This window comes from Hermetia illucens, chromosome 3 (genome assembly GCF_905115235.1).
Source record: "Hermetia illucens chromosome 3, iHerIll2.2.curated.20191125, whole genome shotgun sequence".
NCBI lineage: Eukaryota > Metazoa > Arthropoda > Insecta > Diptera > Stratiomyidae > Hermetia > Hermetia illucens.
In genome coordinates, this window is record NC_051851.1 from 64,345,717 (window position 1) to 64,368,978 (window position 23,262).

The 23,262-nt window shown below is 37.1% G+C and overlaps 1 protein-coding gene and 1 long non-coding RNA gene across 5 annotated transcripts in view; both read left to right on the forward strand.

Moving 5' to 3' along the window:
* The window catches only part of LOC119652553, a 503,388-nt gene that overhangs the window by 350,652 nt on the left and 129,474 nt on the right, over positions 1-23,262 (forward strand). For all 4 annotated transcript variants that reach the window (XM_038056757.1, XM_038056759.1, XM_038056758.1 and 1 more), the window contains one exon: positions 23,128-23,221. In XM_038056757.1, coding sequence (XP_037912685.1) covers positions 23,128-23,221 — 94 coding nt within the window. The remainder of the gene's footprint in view (positions 1-23,127; positions 23,222-23,262) is intronic.
* Positions 1,712-6,482, forward strand: LOC119652556. Its single transcript, XR_005249559.1, has 2 exons — positions 1,712-6,072; positions 6,205-6,482. It is a non-coding gene; the product is annotated as an uncharacterized LOC119652556 (long non-coding RNA).

Consider the following 23,262-nt stretch of genomic DNA (forward strand, 5'->3'; position numbering starts at 1 on the left):
GTGAAGCAAATAGTTTTAAGTTGTGTTTACACTCCAAAAGTGCGAATTGTGGACATTTGGCATGCTTTCATTCCTAAACTAAAAAACTCTAATTAGCAATGAATACTTTGGATCATCTAGGATAAGACAAGGTTTTTTCGGACGAAGCAAATTTTAGACAATTACGTAGTATTGAAAAAGAAATTATTAAAAATGGATATTATATATTTTAGCATGCAGAGTAAGTATTGTCCCTAGCTTGAGTGCGCATTTTACTTTTGCAATTGATAACTATCTTAACTCGATGTTAGAAGATCTCTAATGACTTCAGAATTGGGGATGCCCAAATCAGAGTTGACTTTTATCAACCGCAGCCATACAGGCACAGCAGTGTCAAAGTACAGTTTCACTGAAGTATTTATCAACGTCCGCTTGGAAACTTGGATCAGTAGCCTCATAGGCAACAACCTCAAATCATAATCTCGCTGTGTGTCAATTTACAAAGGAAACGAGTTAAGCATTGCAATCGAGGACATAGACTTCAGATGAATACGAATTCGTTCAACGCTATCTCTGGACGTACACCAGTCCCGCACTCTTCCTGTCCATGGAGCGTCGTGAAGGTGTAGATGGGAAGATTCATTGAAGCATCAGTCTCTATGCAGAAGAGTAAGAGGCAATCCTCTCTATAAGAAAATAAGAAACTGTCAAGACCCGACGATATCCCGGCAGATGCACGCTAACTGATAATCTGAACTGATTCCCGCCATCCTCCTCGCTGCAAGACCGTCTATAATCGCAAAAGAGAGAACTCAAGAAAGATTGATGCAGGTGAACAATGGCGATTTACATTGAATGAGGCAGAGATACTACACACCTGATCAGAGGCTTAGTGTGGCTGAGTCGAAAACATGGTGAAATTATTTCTTTATCCTGCTTCGGGTATGGACCTTTTCAGTCCTACTTGTACAAGATTTAGAATACACAATCCCCTTATTGTTAATTCTTAAATTTGATGATGGACGACACCTAATTTTTTTTCGTGTGGAAGGTCGGATAGGATCTCCATGCAGGCTGAGTTACTTGCGGACAATAGTATCTTATAGATACTGAGGAGCGGTGAAAGATGAAGGCGTCTGGCGCATTACATTCGGGTTTTTCTTGCTAAGAAAATTGTGCTCAACCGGCGAAGGGTCGGATACTAATGGGTCCATTGAACTTATAAAGTCCTTCCTCAAACTTCCTTCCTGTTGTTGGGAGAAATTCCCTGACTTGAACTCTCCCTGGGGTAATGTGTCAAAGAGTTCCAGTCTAGATCTCTGATGACTCGGAGATGTTTAATTAGTAGTACTATGGCCTACCATTGCGAAAACTCAACACTCAGGTCGTAAATTAATTCAACCACTCTACTCAATTTGAAATAATTAGGACTTGGCTTTCCTTTTCGCTAGTAAAATTTGTTAACCTTGCAGATACCGATATTTCGGGAACCACTTGTTCGCTTCATCAACGCTACAAGTCTATACAGAAGGCAAGTCTTAATTATTTCAAATAATTTAATGACTAGAACAATGCGAGATTACACTTAGATACCCTACTCAAATAAAAAAATGCCTTCGGGAGAAAAGGAAATATTTTTATAATAGTAAATTCGATCGGAAAATCAATTTGCAGTTATACAAGCAGTAAATTCACGTTGCAACCCATTTTGCACTTCCTGATTCAATTTATGTAAATTTCTCTGCTAATAATGCTGCCATAATTTTACTAGTATTTGACCTTAACTTTAAATAATCAAATATCTGTAAAGATCCTATCAAACGCCTATACATGCGAAGTATTATAAAAGGACTTTCGGTGGACTTTCTGGTTCCAGTCATTCGTGGGTACCTTCTTTACAAAGACGTGCTTCGGTTTCCCAAATATCCTGATGCCGGATGGAGAACGTTATGAATCGTCTAGCATTCTCTTTTTAAAATCGATCCAATCACGTACTAAAATTCAAGATGTTAGTACCAATTTTTGATTTAGACGTTTCTTATGCTACCTGTGACGATTTCATAGAAAACGATTTTCGGAATTTTTTTATTTAATTTGATCTTCTTTCGGTAGATCCTTTTCTAATGTTTACGGTGTAATTTTATCTTGATGCACTCGTGAATAATGCTAAACAAACTTTTTGGAGCATTTTAGTAAATAGTAGAATGAGGAACATGGGGGTACATATACGGGGACAAACTATAAATAATTTAAAGAGGGAAATATTAGAAACGTTAATTTGACTAAATTATGATGCAAATATTGAATATCGAAGCTAAGAATCCGGAGTAAAAAGGTTCCGAGAAAGAGCTATGCTTTTTAGAAATGAAAACGATGAGGTCAACTGGATGCACCTTCGTGGCGACATTAGGACTAGCTAATTGGGAGATGATGATTCCCTGTAGATTCTCAAATTATAATTTATTTGCAGTATGTCGTCAATCGTCGGGAAATAATGAGAAATATATAATATATACGCAAAAGTAATATTATTGAAATTAAAATTTCATCAGGATCTTATGAATACTAGAAACAAATTGAGAGATCGAATTTCTACAACTTTAAACTGATTATGAATGTCTTTACAACTGGTTCAAGTCGCATGGAAAAAGTAAAAATAAAGCTTCCATCTGGTTCTCTATTTGAGAACTAACATCCCTAACAACGCTTAACCTTGACGACAACTTGAGTTCGGTCAATTCGATTCGATTGGAGTATATATTTGATTTTTTGATTGTCAAATGAATTAATTTCATCGGAGCGAAGTTCTAGTGTCCATGCTTTGACCCACTGTAACTATGTTTTTAATTGTGACAATTTAATTACAATTCGTGCTTCTTCTATATACCTTAGGACAGTTTCCTGCGAAATATAGATTTTTCTTTAAATTTTGTGACAATAGCTTCGTTTGTTCTTAAGTAAATCAGATATTTCAGACAGATGGGGAGGCACACAGATGAACATACAAATAGACATGCGATTTTAGTAAGGTTTTTGTTCCCCAAAATTCAAAATCCTCGAAACACAATTACATATATAACTTATCGCATACCAAATAACCACATTAAATGAGAAATAAATGGAACTATTCGTGTATAAATTGCTGAACTATTTTTAATTTATTAATGGATTGCCAATAGTGTTCAAAAATCTACTTCGTATTCATTATCTATGCGATCTAATTACTTCATTTTCATGTTTGAATTATTATTATCTTCCCAAATAATAAATTTTATTGAATAACAATTTAAAACTATAATTTCGCTTCAATGTGTGCTGTACACTCTATTTACGTTCGTTGTTTTAGTTTATTTACATAATTTTACATCTTCATTGAGTTTCATTAGCGCGAAATCGTTATTACCTCATTTCTAATTTACTCGTACGTACGTTTATAATCTTCCGTGCCCGATTCGATAAAAAAACATTAGTTTTATCTTGCTTTTGAGCAAAATAAGAATAAGGTAAAAATATGGTTCAAGGAAAACCATTAATAGAACAACATGCGTCCTTCTTCACATATGGGAAAGTTTGGTTAATTTTAGGGTTCAGGCGTGCGAAAAATTTAGATCAGATTCCTTGGAACTTCTTCACTGATCTTTTTTGCTTTGAATATCAATGAAACTTAACGCTTTCATTCTCAACACAATAAACTAAAATTTCAACAACATTTCAAATATTTAGAATAAATATTCTGGATCATTACATATCTCAAATTATTTTTAAGCGTTTTTCATTTATAGATCAATCGATTTGTATACTTTGATGTCAGATATTATTTCTTTTGTACTTTTTTATTAGATTCTAGATTACCTATTGTGGCGATGATAAGAAAGTCGTAAACAACAATAAACTTAATAAAGTTAACACTTCCTTAAAGGGAAAGATAATTCTTACACTTGCTGTTATCAAAAGCGAACTTTATTAGGGGAGCTCTAATAAACTCCGTTGTTTTCGCTGCTTTTACACGTGCCGGCACCTCTGCACACTTCAAGTACTGATTTGATTATTATATCATTGAGGAATTAACCAGTATTCGTCGGCTCATCTGCAAGTGCACATATCATCTAATGGTTCGTTAATTCTTCAATTAGTAAAGATCACACTACGAAGATAAAAAGTATTGACGTAAATGTTATATTAACGACGAAGAGTATCATCAATCTCAATTTCATATTTCTATAGAGATTAATCAGAGGCAGTAACAAGTAATAAACTATTCATGTGATAGAAAAAAACTAATAATTGTACATTTCGCTTAAACACATACAAACATTTATCTCAGGAGCCCATTGTGTATATTAATATCTTCATCACTATGGCGAATATATGAGCATCAACCAAGAGAAATCGACATGCAATAGACATTTTTAATTTCAGCAACTAATTTTAGGAAGCTGAATTTAGTGGTAAATATTTGGATGTAGTACAAAGGAAAAGAAACAGTTTTAGATTACGAATGATATTTTAAATCTTTTTAATTGAGAATTTTGACTGAACAGAAATATGGGTGAGAAAATTAAAATTTGGTTCTTTCCGTTTTAGAAGGAAATAATAAACAGAGACACTGAACATGCTGGGAAAAGTAATTAGTTAATGAATTTCTTTATTGCAACAATTTGATCGGTAGAAAACTTTTCCTATCTCTTGAAAACTCTGAATAGTTGTATCATCGTTGAAAATCAAATTTAAAGTCCATGATATTTTTCATAAAGTTGCATAGGTCAATGACTATTTCTTTGCAGATTTGTTTTTTTTTGGGGGAGGGAGGGGGGGTTTCAAGCTCCTTTAAATAAAACGTGAACTCAAAACTGAATTAAAATTGTTTTTGAATTCTTTCACTTATCAATAAAATATTCAAAATCACTATTATTAATCATCACCGTCTATGTATAAATGGACATTTTTCGCACGCATTGATTTTAATTTGGAAATTGAAAAGCTTTAATTTTTGAAGATGTAAACAATATTTTAACTTTTTCCATTAATTAATGCTTGTTTTGATGGATGCGTTCCATTGAGAACGCCCTAGATAACTTTCATAATATTCCATTAAATCATTGAGGATTTATTGTGTAGCATTCACTTGACCACATGTATGGTTTTAACTCATTTATCACAAGCTTACATCAATTGGCGACATGGCAAAGTTTTTCGGCTTCGTCTCACAGCCTGATGCAACGAGTAAGGTGAGTTTGATTGATTGATAATGCTTTGGCGAAAACGACGCAAGGGTAACTAAATATCATTTTTTTAATTTAAAAAATATGTGCTTCAATTTTTCGGCAAAAATTACTTAAAGCCAGTTCCTAATGTCGCCGTAGCATCCTTCTTCTTATTATTATTTAGCCTTTGTTCGCATGGATTCAGGCTCTCAAATCTCCATCATATGCAGCATTCCATTGTTGCTTCGATCGGCCTTTAAGTCGCTTCCATTTGACATGGATTTGTTGACCAATCTTAGCTATTTCAATTGTGCTTATAACATGTTACACTGCCGGTCCCACGTAACATCTTCGTCTCCATTAACGCGAGGCGGCGTTCATCGTCTTTAATAGTTAGCCAGCACCCAGGAACCAGGAAGAACAACAGGTGAACAACTTTATTCGAAAGTTAAAATGGCAACCGAGTTTCTCACTCACAGAAGTTCAGGTTATCAGTTCATCAATATTGCCAAATTTGGCGTAACCCAGAATGTACATCCTTGTTTCAACCATGAAGGTGCACCCGCCAGCATAGCACCTCGAGACATTTGTGCCGTTTCCTGATTTACTTGCATAACATTAGTTTACCTACGTCATTTAATTCTGGGATACCACTTAAATGCGAACCTCTCATTTCGTAAGACAAAATTTCTTTTTTTTCAGCCAGAAAGCAGCGCTCTAATCGAAAAACCTGTAACTATTTCTGTCCCTTCAGAGTCGGTGCGGTCTCACCAAAACGGCTATTACTTAAAATTCCGATGTCCTCCAATTGCGACGGGTAGCATCAGATCCAATAACGGAAATCCTGCGATACGTTAACGAATCCGGAATATTCCGTTAGACGGGGGAGGTGAGTACAATGGACCAACACGACCTGAGTGCTCAGAAGCTGTAGCTTCTCCCCCACCATACACACAAACACACACACTTAAAATTCACTATAATAATCGCGCCGATACCACTTTCCTTTAATTTTCAACAGATTTCGTCTGGATTGTCGTCTGGAAAGAAAGAAAAATTCGAAAATACGTTTCTTTCTACCTTGCAGATGTACCTTCCCAGCGGTCAACCTGGTACTGGAAACGCAATCAAGGAATTCCGGCAACTAGACCGTTCATCAATCGCAACATGTGTTTGTGTAAAATTTTGCATGTTTTCCAGCACCTATGATTTTTATTTTGATAGTGTCTCACCATAATTATTCACGACAAGTATTATTTTTTATTTAAAAAAGTGAAATAAAACGGCAAGTTCCTCCGACATGATTGGTTTGCACTTCTCCAATATTTTCTGTTTAAAAATTCAAAGAATATGGCATGGCCTCTATTTTTATCCTTACGAGGTCCCAAATTTGACACTAGACTTCCACATTCAAAAAGGCCCAGTTCGAGAGGTTAACAGTTGCTTATTCACCCATATAAACTTATTTTTTGAGTCAATGCAGAGGGGTACAGCTAGTCTCATCACTTTGTAGCTATCAAAGGGACGTGAAGGACTAATCTAGGACTATCTAGAGCAGAGGCGTGGAAGCGTGTGTCAACGAGACATTTCACTTGAACTTCGGTATTTGCGGTTAAACTGTTTCAGAGAATTTCACCATCTTTTTGCGTTTTTGGGAAAGCGTCTATATCTACTCCGGGAAACCTGGATGGGATTTTGATCATCGCCGCAACCCTTCACCCACCGTAGGCTATTGGACAAGATTTTATCCACTACGGTCACGATATCACTCCCATATCTATTCGTTATTTAAGAAGCGGAGTCGTCCATCTTGCTATAAGGGGTAGAAAGTTCTCCGGAGAATTCATTTCTCGAAGCTGCAGTTTTTCGTGCTAAAAATCGTTTTTTTTGCTGACATTTCCACCATGTATTTCGTCTTGCCTTCAATAATTAGCAAGACAAGATCTTCTGCCTATTGTGGCCTAGAGCCGCCGTTTTTCTTCCCGCTCTATTAGTATCGCCAGCTTATGCTAGCAATTGGGCAGACTTGAAGAAGACAGTGCCTCCGGCATTTACATCAGCATTACGTATTACTTACCTCAAGACCAGGTTAATTATGAATGCATGATAGGATATTCCTTTCCTTTATATCATTGTTAAAATTAAAAGTTCTCGAGAGTGATCTTGCTTCGTTTGTCTGACTTTGCAAATTAATCAGTGTCAGTCTAGCCAGTCTTATTAACTTTTTGTGGGGATGCTAAATTTTCTTATGGTCATGTATAGTTTATCCCTGGCTGTGTTATTATGGTCTTGAAGTCGACGAAGAAATGGTACAACTAATAGCCGTATTCTAACAGTTTCGCCATCAATCGTCACACTTCGAAAATCTGAAAACCGCGCCTATTGAGCCCGGTTTTATCCACGATTAAATGGTCATGGTATCAGTTTTCATCGTTATATAGACTAGGAAATCGTCCTGATGGAAAAAATTCTTCGACAGATTTTCTTCTGGCACTTAGCTAAGAATTGCTGTGAAATGTTTCCTGCAAAGAACCAACATCTCCGAGTAAAATATAAGGACTGGTAATAGTACAACAGGAACTTTGGCACTTTGGTGAAACGTTTCGAATGAAACAGTTTTTGTAAGCTGAAACAAGCTGTGTCGTCGTTTCTTTCGAATAGCTGTGACTTTTGACTTTCGATAGGAGAAATTTTGTGCAGTTTCAAAGGTGAAATTTTCTATCTTCATTGAGATCAATAATCACTAGTATCGGATATTGTTCTTGTTTTAGTGCTGACGTACACCACCATGTACTTCATCTTAAGTCCATTAATGTGCAGCCCAAAATCTTATGGCACTTTTCCGATCTTCATGAAAAACGTTGGTGTATCTTCGGTTGTTTTTATTACAGTATGATAATATCATCAGCAACTAGGTGGAGTTAAAGGGGATTATGGCTCTGCCACTCATCTTACCGTCATGGATCAGTTTGTTTGGAGAAAGTCGAAAAGAAAGCATGATGAAGCATCTAAGTATCTTAAGCGGTTATTGATGTTAAAGGGTGCCGAGAGGGATCCTACCGTTTTTATCTAATCTCGCAGATTGGTTAGGGCTAGCCTAGAGGGCCTAGTCAGTTTTGTCAGGTTACTAAATTCCCTCATGTTTGTGCACAATTTCCCCGCACCTATGTTTTCATCGCCATCTTGGTAGCCCACGAAAAGATGTTGCACATACCGAAAGTTTTTCCGTCGATTCACAAAGAAAATCGGCTCTGTTGCTGATTTGCCTCGGGTGAAGACTGCATGGATCGATAATGTTCTAGCTATAAGAGGCTAGAAAGATAGAACAGAATATCTTATAGATGATACTCGGCAACGTAATACGTTCAAACTTGCTATGCGTCGTTCACCTAAGCATATATTTACGAATTTCGGGTACCAGGTTGCGCGGGTGCTCAGTACATGATGAACCAAGATTTCTGGCCTATTTTGTTGTTATATTGCCCAATGACCTTTTAATTGCTACAAGATAATTAAATTAGTCATCGGGGTTTGGGTGACAATAATATTGCTGGCGTCTCATTTGCCACCTCTATCAGAAGCTTTGATTGCACACTGCTCGAGACGTAGTTCAACCTGTTGCCTTACAGGATCGTCAACTTCTCTTGCGCATCTAACTTTCTACTGTTTCCGCATGCCTTGATGGCATATACGTTGTTCCATGTGGTGCTTCACACTAGAACCAAATACCGTATCTATTAAACTTTTAATTATTCTTTCACATACTAATAATAATCTATGGCGAACCCAGAGAAGCGTGACCTTGACCTTGACCTTGACCTTGACGTTCTGTTTTCAACAAATTCGATTCACTGTCTGTCTGCCACATACTTTTCTCGGAAATGGTTACAGCTTTTACAAAACAATTTGTAAAAAGGTTGAACCTGTGAAGCCCAGATGCGTTGATGTACATTACTGCACGTTGAACTTAAAGTGGGCCCCCATACAACTAAAATATATGTGAGAATTTCTTTTCACCCAATATCAGGAGCATCAAGTGAAAGGTATCGGCTAATACTTTATAATTCGAAACAGATATTAGTCTTGACATTCGGTGAAAGGGGTAGCAGTGTGAGGTTATGAAAGGGGTCAATTATTTCAAGGACCATTTCTCGGAAACTATCCAACTGAAAAATATGAAAAAAATCATCGATGTCCATGCACGCGGTACCCAGACTTCGCGTTACGATATCTTTTCAAATAAGGTCAATAATGGTCTGTTTATTGCAAACCCCCCTTAAGTTCATCGCAGGTCTGCAAAATTGCAGTAATAAAGGATCTAATGTGAAGCATTATAATGAAAAGTTTGGTGAAAATCCAACAATCACTACTTACTATTCCCTACAAGATAAAATGTCAGTGTCACATTGACTTTAATATCAACATATATACACTACAAGCTATGTATAAACCCAATCATCTTGTAGCCAAATATTCATACATAAAAATCAGCAAAACCATTCATACCTAAAGCGCCGATCTTTGAATAATAATTCAACATTCGTCAAAAACCAATAATGCGAAAATCATAAAGTTTATCAAATAATATAAATGTAAAAGAATTGTATGTTTCCTTTCGTTAGAAGATAAGATCGCGGTCTCTCTTGTCTTCTTATGTATATTTTTCATTTCCTAAGCATTGAGATTTCCACAAAATATGAAATCCTGCCGAACTTCAATAGGCACTCTACTGTAAATCATTGCACCACGGGAAATCTCATATTTCATCTACTACGACGTTCATACTACTCTGTAATTTTCATTTTTATCTGAACACCAAGCCCAAAATCGCCAATAATAAAAGTGTCGTACGCTAAACGGTTAGTCGCACTTCTATCTGCTTCCGTATACATGATAAATTATTTGCTTTATCTTTGCTTCTATTTAGCTCAAGTTTTTCTCTGTTGTACTGCAACGTAGACTGCCGTAAAATATTACGGAGTATATAGACGTAAATACATTTCCCAGAATCCAAAACTAAGAATAAAATTAATTGTGCTCGTTTTCAATTTAATTGCCCTGACGGCTGTTTACTGGATGAAAAAACAGACTTTTCTGTATTCAGCACTATTTTTGTGAACGAATTTCCCAGGAACGGTGATAAATGTGTAGAACAAGATAAAATAACATGTGGTTGAAAATCAAAGAACTTCATGGTTTTTTGGGGCGGGATTATTCTATAATCCCGTGCATGTCACAGTTGTTAATTTTAACGGTGACGTTGAATGACTGTTCGCCGAACAGGTTGGATTCACCACAAAAGCAATGAAGGCTAATCCAATGAACCCAATCCTATAATACACGAAATGTGATTGTGAATGTTTTAATATACAAGGGTTCGTATCTGTATAACACTCGCCACTCTGTCTGTCCAGTCCAGACATTGTACTAATTAAATATGTCATCAAAATCATCAGTTTTTACTTCAGATCATTTTAAAGTCCACAATTGAGTTCTTTTATTTGAGGGGAAAACTTGATAAATTTTCAGAAATTAAAGCCGAATTTCCAGCAATTTTTCTTTTCGTACAAAAGTAATTAACTTAATGAAACGAGCAGAAATGTAGGATGTAAATAATTATATAAAAACGAAAGTATAACTGGTCTTTCTCAATAATGCCCTTGATTTTGTAGCACACGTATCCGATAGAAATTTGGCCATAAAAAAGTTATCGATTCAATTTAATTCTAAATTGATAAAATTAAAATTACACTGACGGACAAGATTTCTTAAAAAAGGCAGAATCTAAAGGTGCCTACATATATAGGGATTGAATTGATAGAACTGTTTACATTGTAATCAAATTACACAAACAAGAAGGAACTAATTTTTATTTTTGCGACGTTGGCCAAAACATCAAAACTAGACATAACAATTTATGTAACCATCTCTTTGCGAAGTAGACATCTCAAAAACCAAAGATGCCTAGCTACGAAGTGTAGAAAATACATATTTATTTATTTCCCATATTTTAAGCGAGTCTTACCGATGACACCACTTTCAATTTTATCTTCGAATTTGCCATCATATTATTTTGTCACAAATTTTGCCAACCATCCCGTATCTACAAATACACCTTTCCTCATATATTTATCCAAGGGATTATTTTGACCTGTTAACTATGACGTAGCTAATGACGTCGAAATGAAAATAACATATATGTATAAGCAAAACTTCAATTTGAGAAAAATACTCGCATAAATATAGTTTCCTCGCGGGACGGGGTCACCGCTGATTTCCATCTGGATTAGTTTGTCATTAAATAAAACTTTTACGTCGATGCACAGGGTATTGCTTGGTATATCAATAAACATTCATCTAAAAGTAAATTTTTACAAGGTTTCAAAAATATTGAACAATTATTTGCTTGTTTCAATGCTCTCATTGAGGTTCAAGGCGTTTGTAAAGATGGAAAATTTATATTTAGTTTATTTTTGGAATATTTCTATATTTTTTTTTAAATAGCATCTATAAAGTCTTGATTTATAAAAGGTCAACTATTTTTGGTGAAAATTGCTAAATTTAATATTAAATCGACGATGCCAAAATTGATGAACTAGGCAGTCCAAACAACTTTGAAGTGAAGAGTGACAAAGAGGACAAAAAAAATGTTTCAGTTCTAATATTAAATCTAAAATTTCCGAGAATTGCAGACAAACGGTAGACAGTTGTGTCATTATCTGATAAAAAATTTTAAATTAAAAACTTTCCATGATTGTGTAATTTCGGTCATTGCTTTGAAATTTGTTAGTAATGACTAGGCAATTATTTTATTATAGGATGCGGTATCTCTTGAATGTCACGAGCATGCTGTCCAAAAACGTTTTTTTATTGTTACTTAATGCGTTAAATCATTTGACATAAGATTTATTGGATGACTTTCCAATATAAAATTACGCTGCGGATTATCGCAGAATTTTCGTAAAGTCAACAAGATTAGAAGTGTTTGTCTTGCGGTTGGAAAACTTGCTCCATTTATTTCTTAAATCTGTAAAATTTTTGAACACCATCCGAAGACTTTGGTAAAACAATAAAAATATCACCATGAATTTCGGTTTTAAGATGCCCAAAAAGTCGCATAATTGTGTTCCAATTGTGCTAATCTACTCGTATAAAATGTAAATAGTCAATATTAACTGAAATCTATTGTACTAGATAATACTTGACTTGCCAATTCAAGCAAAACTGGTAAAATCAGAATAACAACGATCCATTCAAAACCACAAGTCAGAATCACTAGCAACCGAGAAGATGGGTTTCATGGAAATGTAGTCTAAAGCATGAAGGTAGGCTCTTGTGGTAAGTTAAGTATAAGAGACCTATCATGAAAGCAGATAGGTAGGACCGCAGCAAGCATCAGTCTCAAAATGATTTTTGAAAGAAAGAGCAGGAAAGCCCAACAAGCACTGATCAAATTCAACCGAGGAGCACAGAGTATCACTGCGCGCATTCCGGTATCTGATGGATACCCTATGTTCTACGTAGACTCTACAAGACCACATAAGAGTTTCTAGTGTAATTGCACTAGACCATGTAGGCACGGGTATAAGTATCTACATTGCAAAGTATTTGATGATGATCCTTCGCTTTAAGTTAATTCTGCTATTTCGAAAATAGATATCCAGAAGTATTAAAAGTTTCCAACGTCCACGGTAGATGGAGGGGGAAAAAATAGCAGCAAAAGCAGAAAAACCTTTTAAGGAAAAGCTATTAAATATAACCACCCCTGTTAATGGTGCAAGATTTTCAGTTGCTCGCCATTCCTATTTATGAATACCTCTGTAAATTCTGTTAATACCAAGCAACTGTAATAAAACTTTTGCCACTTTAAGAATTTATACTGATGGGCCCATAAAAGATATATTCCATGTATTTTTCTTAATAAAACAAGAAAAATTCCAGGATCGTCGTGCGTCAATAATGAAGTATATGTGATCGTTGGTATTGATGACGTAGCAGAAAAAGTGGAATCCCGGTAATAAGTATTCCGATTATTCTTATTTTCGGCTAATTCGTACAAATTTGCCTGTGACCGAGTTACTTTTCGTTATTTTGTACTCCCAATCATTAGTAATCCCGATAGTTCTCCCCTCCCGTTGGTGAAAGGAATTCCCTGATTTGAAGGCTCCGCAAGGCGGGAGAGTTCGGGGACTAGCCCGAAGTAATGTGACAAACGGTTCCAGGCTAGTTCTCTGACGATGGGGAGGTGTTTAGTTGGTAGTCCGACGACGTACCGAATCGGGAGTCCAACACTGTTTGTGTAAATGCATTCACCTACCCTACCCCAAAAAAAAAAAAAAATCCCGATAGTTCTTACCAAACCGTGGGTCCCTTAACCATATGTATTATCATGATTCCACTACAATTATAGTCGATGGAGGGATTTGAATCTAGACCTTTAAGCACCTTAGAGTACTTCAAGACGCTAGGTGATAATGTGTTTAGTATTTCGTTTATTCAAGGGAGAGGGCCTCCTGCTTCTCTCCTCATACCACGTTAGGTTAAATATTCTTTCTATCCATTCCTTTGAATACCACAAAACTCGATAATACTCCCTTGACTCCGGACAAATGTAGTAAACAACTCAGGAACCGATTTTTCAGATATGGATTTTTCAGTAAACATATCTGAGTGCTAGGTGGCTCCGTTTGTACGTAGATCTATTTACATATATGCCTTAGATTCCAGGAATCTCACACGGAACAGACAAATTTATCCTACTATAATCTAGTTAATGATAGAAGGATTTCTACCAAATTTTCCGGTACGGTATTGCCTGTTCGGTCTATTCGGTGTATTATTGTAAAATGTTATGGTTCCAGGGCGAACTGAGGGTTTTGAGCAAATTTTCAAAATATAGTGCAATATTATTATTAACTTTATTTGAGCAGTTATCAAAATGCAGACCATTTTGAGGAATATATGCCATACAAAATTTCATCATAATTTTTTTACAATTTTTTCTCGGCTGAATCGTTTCTGAAAATGGGTTCTTGACTTAATGCTGATCCTCCCCCCTCCTCCCTTTACCACTGATGTAAAAACTAACGTCTACCTTGAAAAGTATTAACTAAAAGGTTATATTCAGTAAATTCAGTAAATTATACTCTTCTTTGAGGAGGGCTTTTTAAGTTCAACAGAAATGATACTGTTTACAATTACGATGTTCTCACTAAATTTTGTGCCACCGGGCAGAATTTCACGTAAAAAGCCAAGTGTTGAATATGAATCTATATTTATATCGTCATCTCCCCTATCCGTTAACCTGAAACTGCCCTGTAAAGGCAATTAGATAATTAAAGCGTTGGGAATGAAGAATTATTAATATGTTCGATGTCGGAAGAAGCTTGACATAGTTTCAAAGCTACCATATTTTTTTGAAATAATTTGACATCTATAGTACATCTAGAATACTAGCGAAAAAGTAAAAAGCAGTCTAAGTATTTCAGATAATTTAATCGCTAGAAACACCGCAAGATTACACTTAGATAACGTATTTAGTTTTTGGGATATAATAAAGCTAAAAATTACCAAGCGCTAATTGAAACTAAAGTAAAGAGCCTAGTTTAGTGTAGTGGGACGAGCCGTAGCCTTTGTAAGGCCATTGCATTATTGCCGGTGATCACGCATTGATCGCTCACTCGACTACGGCTTTCGCAGGCTTTCGCGAATCTCAGAACATTCTTGATGGATACTAACATATATACACAGACTCTTCGTTCAAAACAACCCTATCAAAGTATCTTCGTCTGAGTTCTGAGGAGGCCAGTCAGCTGCGTATGAAGTGGAGGGCCATCTCTTCCTTCTCCTCTCATCGGCTGCATATAGTCGACACCACCTCTCCAATTTTTTTCATGTGGTTGCCTAAGGAGTAGTGTCCCGCTAAAAGATCTACTATTGCTTTCATGTCCCACTTCTTACGGAACAATAAATATGCCTCTCAATCGGCCCCGGGTTTCTTCTCAGATTTTCGTTTACCACCAGAAATTCAAATTGCTCCATTCCGCTGCGCGAATCCTTACAATTTCTCCCTTCAGAGTGGACTTGACTGTCGGATCCCAAAAGCTGGTTCCGGCTCTACCATTGTGGATCCAAAACTTTGGTGAGTCAGTCTGGCTGTATGGCCGCCTTTCCACGTGCCCATAGTATCAAGCCTATATGCCACATTAGCTGCTTTCTGTTTCACCTCCAAATGAATGGGAAGTAAATTTAGGATAGCTTCGAGTGCCGCGGTCAGCGTGCTACTCATTGGTCCAATAACAACTTCCTGCTGTTAGCAAAGTTCTGTCTCGGGCACCGAACGATGCAAACATATAGCAAAATGAGTTTTATTATGGATGAATACATCCAATGAATCCATTTTGGTGAAAGCCCACAGGTCTGACCTTAACACATTAACTTGGAATCTAAATGTACTCCTAAATATTTGACTGTTTGTACCAGCTGGATTTTCATCCCCGCGAAGGTGGGTAGTGTGTAGATATCCCACCTGGCGTTCCTAGTGAGCGTAACTAGTACAGTCCACCGTGAGTCCATTACGGGGGCACCAACTCTGGATTACACATGCAGTGGTGCATTGAACCGGTCACATGCTGTCCTCGCAAACTTGCCGGTGATTATAACGGCTACGTCATCTGCAAATGGTTGTGCGAAGATTTTCGTGTCCTTCAGAAGCTATAGCAAGGTGCCCATAACTAGGAGCCAGAAGAGGGAAAACCCCTCTCTGTGGGCAATCACTAAGACATACGGCTTCAATGGACTTTTGTTCGACCAACATATGGATATTTCTCTACTCCAGCATGTGAAGGATACAACTAATTAATAGCGGATTCATTCCATGCTGTCTTGTCCCGTTACTTATCGCCGGGAATGAGGCAGAATTGAAGGCGCCTCGATGTCCATGAATGAGCGTAGAGCGTATTTTTTGTCGAACATCGCCTGCTCAATTTTTGCCGTTAACTCTTGAAGTGCGGTCTCCGTGGATTTGCCTTTCTGGTAGACATGTTGCCTATAATGAAGCGGCTACCTAGGGGTGTATGCATCCCTTATGAACCGATCTACTTCTTTCTAGTTCTTTTGCAAGGAAGGAAGTTAGACTGATCGGTCGGAAGCTTTTTGCGTCTATGTAGAGGCGTTTCCCTGGTTTGGAAATAAATATTACCCTGACATCACGCCAAGTAATTCGAATATAAGCGTGTGCTAGGCACGAACGGTTTATATTCGGAATATATAGATCCAGGGTATCCAATAGGAATAATGCCATCCGGACCCGCAGACGTGTATCTATGGATACTACTTTGCATGCCAGAGTTCAATCTTGCGGTTGAGGGCTGTATGCTCCTGTCGGCTTCGAAATGAGATTTTCGATGCTGCCTGGGAAGTGCACGCAAACGGTTGCCGTGTCATGATTTTCTGTGTATCTCCCGCTCTGTGAACATAGGTAAATCAGCTGCTGGCTGCGTTCTTTGACAGGGAGCTTCTTTGTACCGTAATTAAACTTTAGACCTCAGTTCAAAAGCACCCTTGTCGTTCTCCTTTGTTCGTTTTGTTTCCATCGTGGTGTTTCACCCTCCTTTGGCGTTTTGAGTGAACAACTCTCTTCGAAAGCTACTCTCATGTTAATCGAAATCCTCTGGGTTGTTTTCTCAATTCCAGCAATTGGTTTGATGCGTCTCGCAGGGATCGTAGGTTTAAGAAAATCGAAGCTACCTCAATTTGAATTTGAGGAGCTTGCAAAATTGGGGAATGGTTTAAGTGACCATCCGAGCTGATCATGGTCAACGTCGAAAGCAGTGCTATCCCAAGACAGGAAAAAGTGGAAAGTTAACCTTGCGGTTTTGTCATCGTCTTATTGAAGTGCATGTTCGACAAACACTTGCAAGCTTCTGAGCTAGCCAGACTAAGGAATGTGATAGGATTTTTTCAGAAACTTCAGTACTCCTCAACTCATTTTCAAAATTTCCGTGTGTCATACAAAAAAAAAAGAATCTGCTTTTTTAGGTCACATCATACATATGGTAACTTCGAGGTGACTGGGAGTGACCTTCTCCAAGAACTCCAACTGATAGTGAAAGATTTACTGAAATTCCTCCATGGTTTTGGGTTACTATTCTTAATGAAAATCAATAATAGAAACCATCATAATGAATTTAAAGGTTGGTCGTGATTACAACGGTATTAATATTTCTTGAACCGTAGATGTTATATATGGTGTTAGTGGCACTGGTTCTATTAGATCGCGATGGCATTACGTGTGGACACTTTTCTGCGGTGTTACTTGTGAGGTTTTTTCTTCGGATTACAGACGAACTCTTATGTTATAAAAACAGTCCAACATAGGCGACACCGTTTTGCTTGTTCTCGAAATTGAAGTCGCGATAGAAAACAGCGCAGCATTCCATGTCCCTCACGCGGTATGCATTTAATAGTCCAAACAAACTTTCGCTGGTGTCTTAGATCCTGCATGCTTTCCCGTGTCAAACATCTCTGCCAAAAACGCATTCGCTAGCTCCAATTGCAACGAAACGCTTTCGGGACTTGCTGCGGCTAGTCGGAGAAACAACCAACTTTGCATTCCACTACGAGTAAGTCCAAATATCGTCCAATTACGAGGAGACACTATCCAAGCATTCTCTGTTTTCCGGTTGATCTCGGTATTTAATGGAACGATTCCTACAAAAAAGCTAATTTCTGTGTACATCCTTTCGCCTTTTGCTAGATTCTGGAAGGCTGCTTGTATAAGACCGTTATATATACAGGTCCTGGCCATAGTTTTCGTTTAGATTTTATACCCGTAGGATTTCACCACGCGGGCGACCTGTGGGAAGATTTAACAGAGATTCCGAGGTACGTGTTTGGGAACTGAAGCATTTACGATCCGACCAATATCCAAGTTACTCGTCAAAGATACCTTCCAATGTGATTCACACAGTATGGTCTACTACGGTAAATACTTCAGTATATTTTTTCGTTTTCTTTAACAATGATCTCGAGCAACTTGTCCAAAAATGGAATGATCGCCTCATGCAACACCGCCTCAGACTGAATCTAAACAAAACTGAATTTTTGACGACAGATCCCCATGAAACAGGCACAATCACTGTCAGCGGCGGATCTACCCAGAGCTGAGCAAATTTAAATACCTCGAGTCAACGCTATCAGCCAATGGAGAACTACGATATGAAATTGCTTCACACATTAACGCAACCTGGGTGAAGTGGCGTTCCACAACTGGTGTACTTTGTGATCGACGTATCAAGGAACGTCTCAAATTCAAAATTTACCACAATGTTGTCCGTCCTGTCGCCCTTTATGGTTCTGAATGTTTGCCGACTATAAAAGACAATGAACGGCATCTTGCGGTAATGGAGACGAAGATGTTGCGTTGAACTAGTGGCGTGACACGTTTTGATCACATCCGAAATGAGGATATCCACGATCGGTGCTATCCCACATCGATCTGCAAGAGCGGCGTCTTGGATGGTATGGTCAAGCAATTCGTGCTAACGAGAATTCACTTGCCAAGATTGGTCTGAACATCGAAGTCTATAGTAAACGACCAAAAGGCAGGCCGAAATAACGGGGGCTTGATATACTGGATGGGGATTTAAAAGCCTCGAGATTGCATCCAGATCAGGCATTCGATTGAGCCAAATGGCGAAACTGAACACGACGAGCCGACCCCGCTTGTGAATGAGACAAAAGTTGAAGAAAAAGAAAGAAAAGTTTTTCGTTTTCTTTCGGGCAGACACTTTTGATTTTCAAACACTTCTTTACTTTCTGAGATACTCACTTTTTCCTATGAAATTTGCCACGTAGGCCGCACGGCTTCAATTTCAATTCCCCATTCCCAATTCCAATTCATCCACTTGCTGTCCTGCTCTAGAAAGCTGGCTTCCCGTCTCATTGGCATCGTTAGAGCAACGACGGTCGATGCTTTTGTATTAACCAGGGCATCGTGCACCAGCAACTACGTTACTCACGTATTACTTGAGGAAAAATACTTAAATCATATACAAGTAATTCACAATCCTGATGGTCGGCAAGGATTTCAAAATGGGCAGTGGCTCCTTATGAAAGAAGTGGAAAAATTTGGCGGTAAATGAAATCAATAAAATGATAGATTTTAGGAGAGAGGAGGAAATGTTAGAGCAAAAAGCCCAAGATTTCCATGTGTTATAGTAAAATCGCAATTTACAACATTTTCGGCTGTAAATGATACGGTTAAAGCAATATGAATAGAGATAATAGTCCTGAGGTTTAACCGTAGTGACCAAAAAGTTCTTATCCTAGAATTTGCTGTGTCGAAACGTTTTCACAACAAAACGCGTGGCGGCGAAACGTGAGGTGTTGAAACCATGTGGAAATGATTCAAAGATGGGAACAATCCTGCATTTGGAAAAAGTCTGACTTTTAGTCTGTTGAACGCAAAACATGGTTTTGACTTCGCCAATGCTTTAAAAAAAGTCCTCAACTAATATACTTGCTATGTGCGGTTTTGGGAGGGCTGAATTCCTTATACATTAAATCTAATGGAGGCAAGAAGAGCCTCCTGGTTTCTCTCGAATAGACCCCTTGACTTACTGAACAGATTTCGCGTTACTGCGAAACTTTGATTTAGGGCTGCAGGCTTTTCTTTCTCTTGCTTGAATCAACGCCTTAATTTATCATTACCTGTAAAAATTAAATATTCTGGACTTAAATATTCTCTGCCTCGTATCGATGTTATCATTTTGTAGCGTTAATTGTGTCTTCATATTGCATCTATGTATCTAGTCTAAATCTTGGGAGGAATTACAGCCGAAACAAGGTTCGATAAAATTCTATTATTTAAGTATTTCAACATACTGCAATGAAATTGCATTTTCCCTTGCCGGATAAATTGTTTGTGGAATATTTCTGAAATAATGTTACCCTACTGGAGGAGAACACACGTTTATCAGAGATAAGGAGCGAAGACAACGTTTTATTATCTGCACACATGCTAAGATAACAGCTTGAATATCGCTTTTGTCATTTAGATTTATGTTATTATTTACCAGAAGATCACGGATATGATTTACAATTACTTCTCGTGTAATATATGCCTAGATTCGAAGGCTTAACGTTAGGTATTTTGTTTAGGCATATATGCAAACGATTTCCTGGATGTGGGTTCATTATTCTTTAGCCAATATAGATACGAGTACCTACACTATTCGTAGTGAAGACAAGAGTTCTTGTATCTCATCCAATTCAAAGGTAAACATATATTTCTTTTAAATACTATCCAAGCAAAAGAGTCTTTGTTGTAACTTCTTAAGAACTGTCGTCTTATTTGTTTAGCTTTTGGAGTGAATAAGATTATTTGGTTAGGTTTGTAATCTACTGGTATGTTGAAAATTTTCCAACGGATGTGATTCTGTTCTAGGATGTCATTTTTGCCATTTCGATAATTTAAGACTAATTCTACCTGACCAAGGTACACATATATATATGTCTACTGTTCACTCGTTGTTGAAGTGAACACTTTCCGCATAATCTTTTCTGTGTCATTCTTCTTCTAATTTCATTTCAAATAAGACTGAGCTTTAGTTTTATTATGATAACACTTAGTGTCAGACAAATGATGTGTCTGCAATAGCGGGATAAATAAAAAGAAAAACAAAAACTTTCCTGACGCAATCGGGATTCCAACCCGGGGTAACGAAGCTGAGATCGAGACGCTCAGCTAACTCGGCTATTGCACAGCCAAATATATATATACCTATAATTTCCTGTTTTACCTGATGTCATTCCGAAATTAGTCATTCTCACCCCCTAGTTCTTATAAACTTACAAAATCTACAGAACGTTGACACGATTGTTGTGTTGAGGTAGGTATTTTCCATTCAGAAAATTACTTCACCAAATTACAGAATTAATACATCTTATCTACTTACACGCAATTATAAAAAACATTCCCCATTTTTTTCTCAAAATTAAATTATCTTAGTTGGGATTCCCGTTTGGTTTTACAAATATCATCGCTTGTAGATGTCATTCCGATTTTTTCATCCTTTCACGCTGACTTCACATTAAACGGAAATTAAAAACAACAACACAATTGTTATTTCCCAAGCGAGCTAAAACAATACATACTAAAAAGAAGGTGGAAATTTTTACAACATGGGGCTTTCATGGTGCATAATAAATGATAAGACATAATGCTTGCGAAAACAATATTCGTCTGGGTGGAAATTACACGGTGATGGGAGTAACCTGGATTAAAAATTTAGTACAAAAATAAAACCGATCAAAATTCAAAATGGGGGAAATTGCAAACACATATTGGGGCTCTCAGTAAGTGGAAGTCAAACAAACAAATCTAACCTCCACTAAATTTTAAGTGGCGGGCGGCCGAGAAGCAAGTATAATCATAAAGTGATTTATTTGGCTAATTAGGCGGATGGGGCTTTCTCGACATGTCCTCTTGATTAGTGTTAATACTTTGCAAATTAAATTGATAACGTCTCCTCTAAAACTAATTGGACGTGGGTTACTTTCAGCTTAGCAACATTTGCTGTGGATTGGACGCACTTTGGCGTTTATTATAAATTAAGAACCGTAGGGAAATTATCGATCATGTTCTAGCCTTATCACTGGAAGAAATTCAACTTAAGCAAGATATCCACGCGCGTAAATTAAAATTTAGCCGCGGGTCTGGAAAAGTAATTACTATACTTTCAAATTGGGGAACATGAGACCACTGTCTTTTGTTTTAGATAATCTTAGTTTAAGTTTTCCAGATTTTGACAGAATATTCGACTATTTATAAGTAACTATAATTGGGGAAATATTATTGCTAGACAGGGGTCGTCTAGTAGGCAGCCAGTTTTTCAGTTGGTATGAACATAACTTGAATTGGTATTCCCGGCTAGGTCAAGGGTGCTTTTGTCAGCATCTTTGTGTTTTCGCGCTAATGAAAGCTTATCACTTACAGAATATTCAAGGTAACGATGATGAATCTGAGGCTTAATCTCAACAAGTGTATCATACGTATGGAAAAAGTATAAATAGGTAGAATATACAAATGTGGTTCCCGGGTATATCCCAGGTTACATACTCTGATGAAATTCGCAAAATTTACACGTACATGCAAAATTCGTTTACAAATCTACGAATGTACGTAAATGTTTGTCAAAATACTCTGAGCTCGTAAATAATTCAAAATGCAGATGTGTTTCCCGGAAACATTATTTTTAAATTTAACTCTATTATTACAGTTCGATGAGTCAAAATGTTCCCAATAAGACTGAAATGTAGTTGGGTGCTTGAGGCGCTTGGTGTCAATCAAAAATACTTACATCTTTGCGAGGTTCTGGAAAATATAACACTAATCTATTTTCTAAAAAAAGCTCCAGCAATTTTCTAGACACGAGCTGGGTAGTGAATATGATTCAAACGTTTTGGAACCGTTTTATTTCATGGCTGTATACTATTTTCTTCTGTCTTTCAATCAACACTTCAGTATGAAAATAGTGCTAAATTCACCTAAGATTCGATAGACCTAGAGTCACTGCCTTCTTGCATTTAATCCCGTACTACCGCAGTTCTTCGATGGCCGATAAAGTTTATTTTTGGAGCAAAATATATAACAAATATATGTACATCTGTATGTTTCACTTGGGGGTACATCTAACAGCTTCGCAATTTCGTTGAATTGACGTCAGCAGGAATAAAATTATTTGAGAGCAATTCAACTTTGAGATCTGTGTGATTGGAATCGTATTATATTTCCTGGGGAGGGACTGGAAAAAAAATTATCTATTAAATTGTAAATTTTATTTTTATTTCATATAGACGTAATACCATTCCAATATTCTAGTAAAGAATTTTGATTTGATGTGTAATTATTCATGGGAATTTACAATTATTCTTATTTCAGATGCTCCCAACGATGTTATTTACATGGCCTGTGGAGTGGTCATTGCCATGCTATTGGTTGGACTCATCATCGTCTTGGTAGCAGTCACAATCAAGTAAGTATTACATTGCAAATAATTTAATGTTGACGTATTCT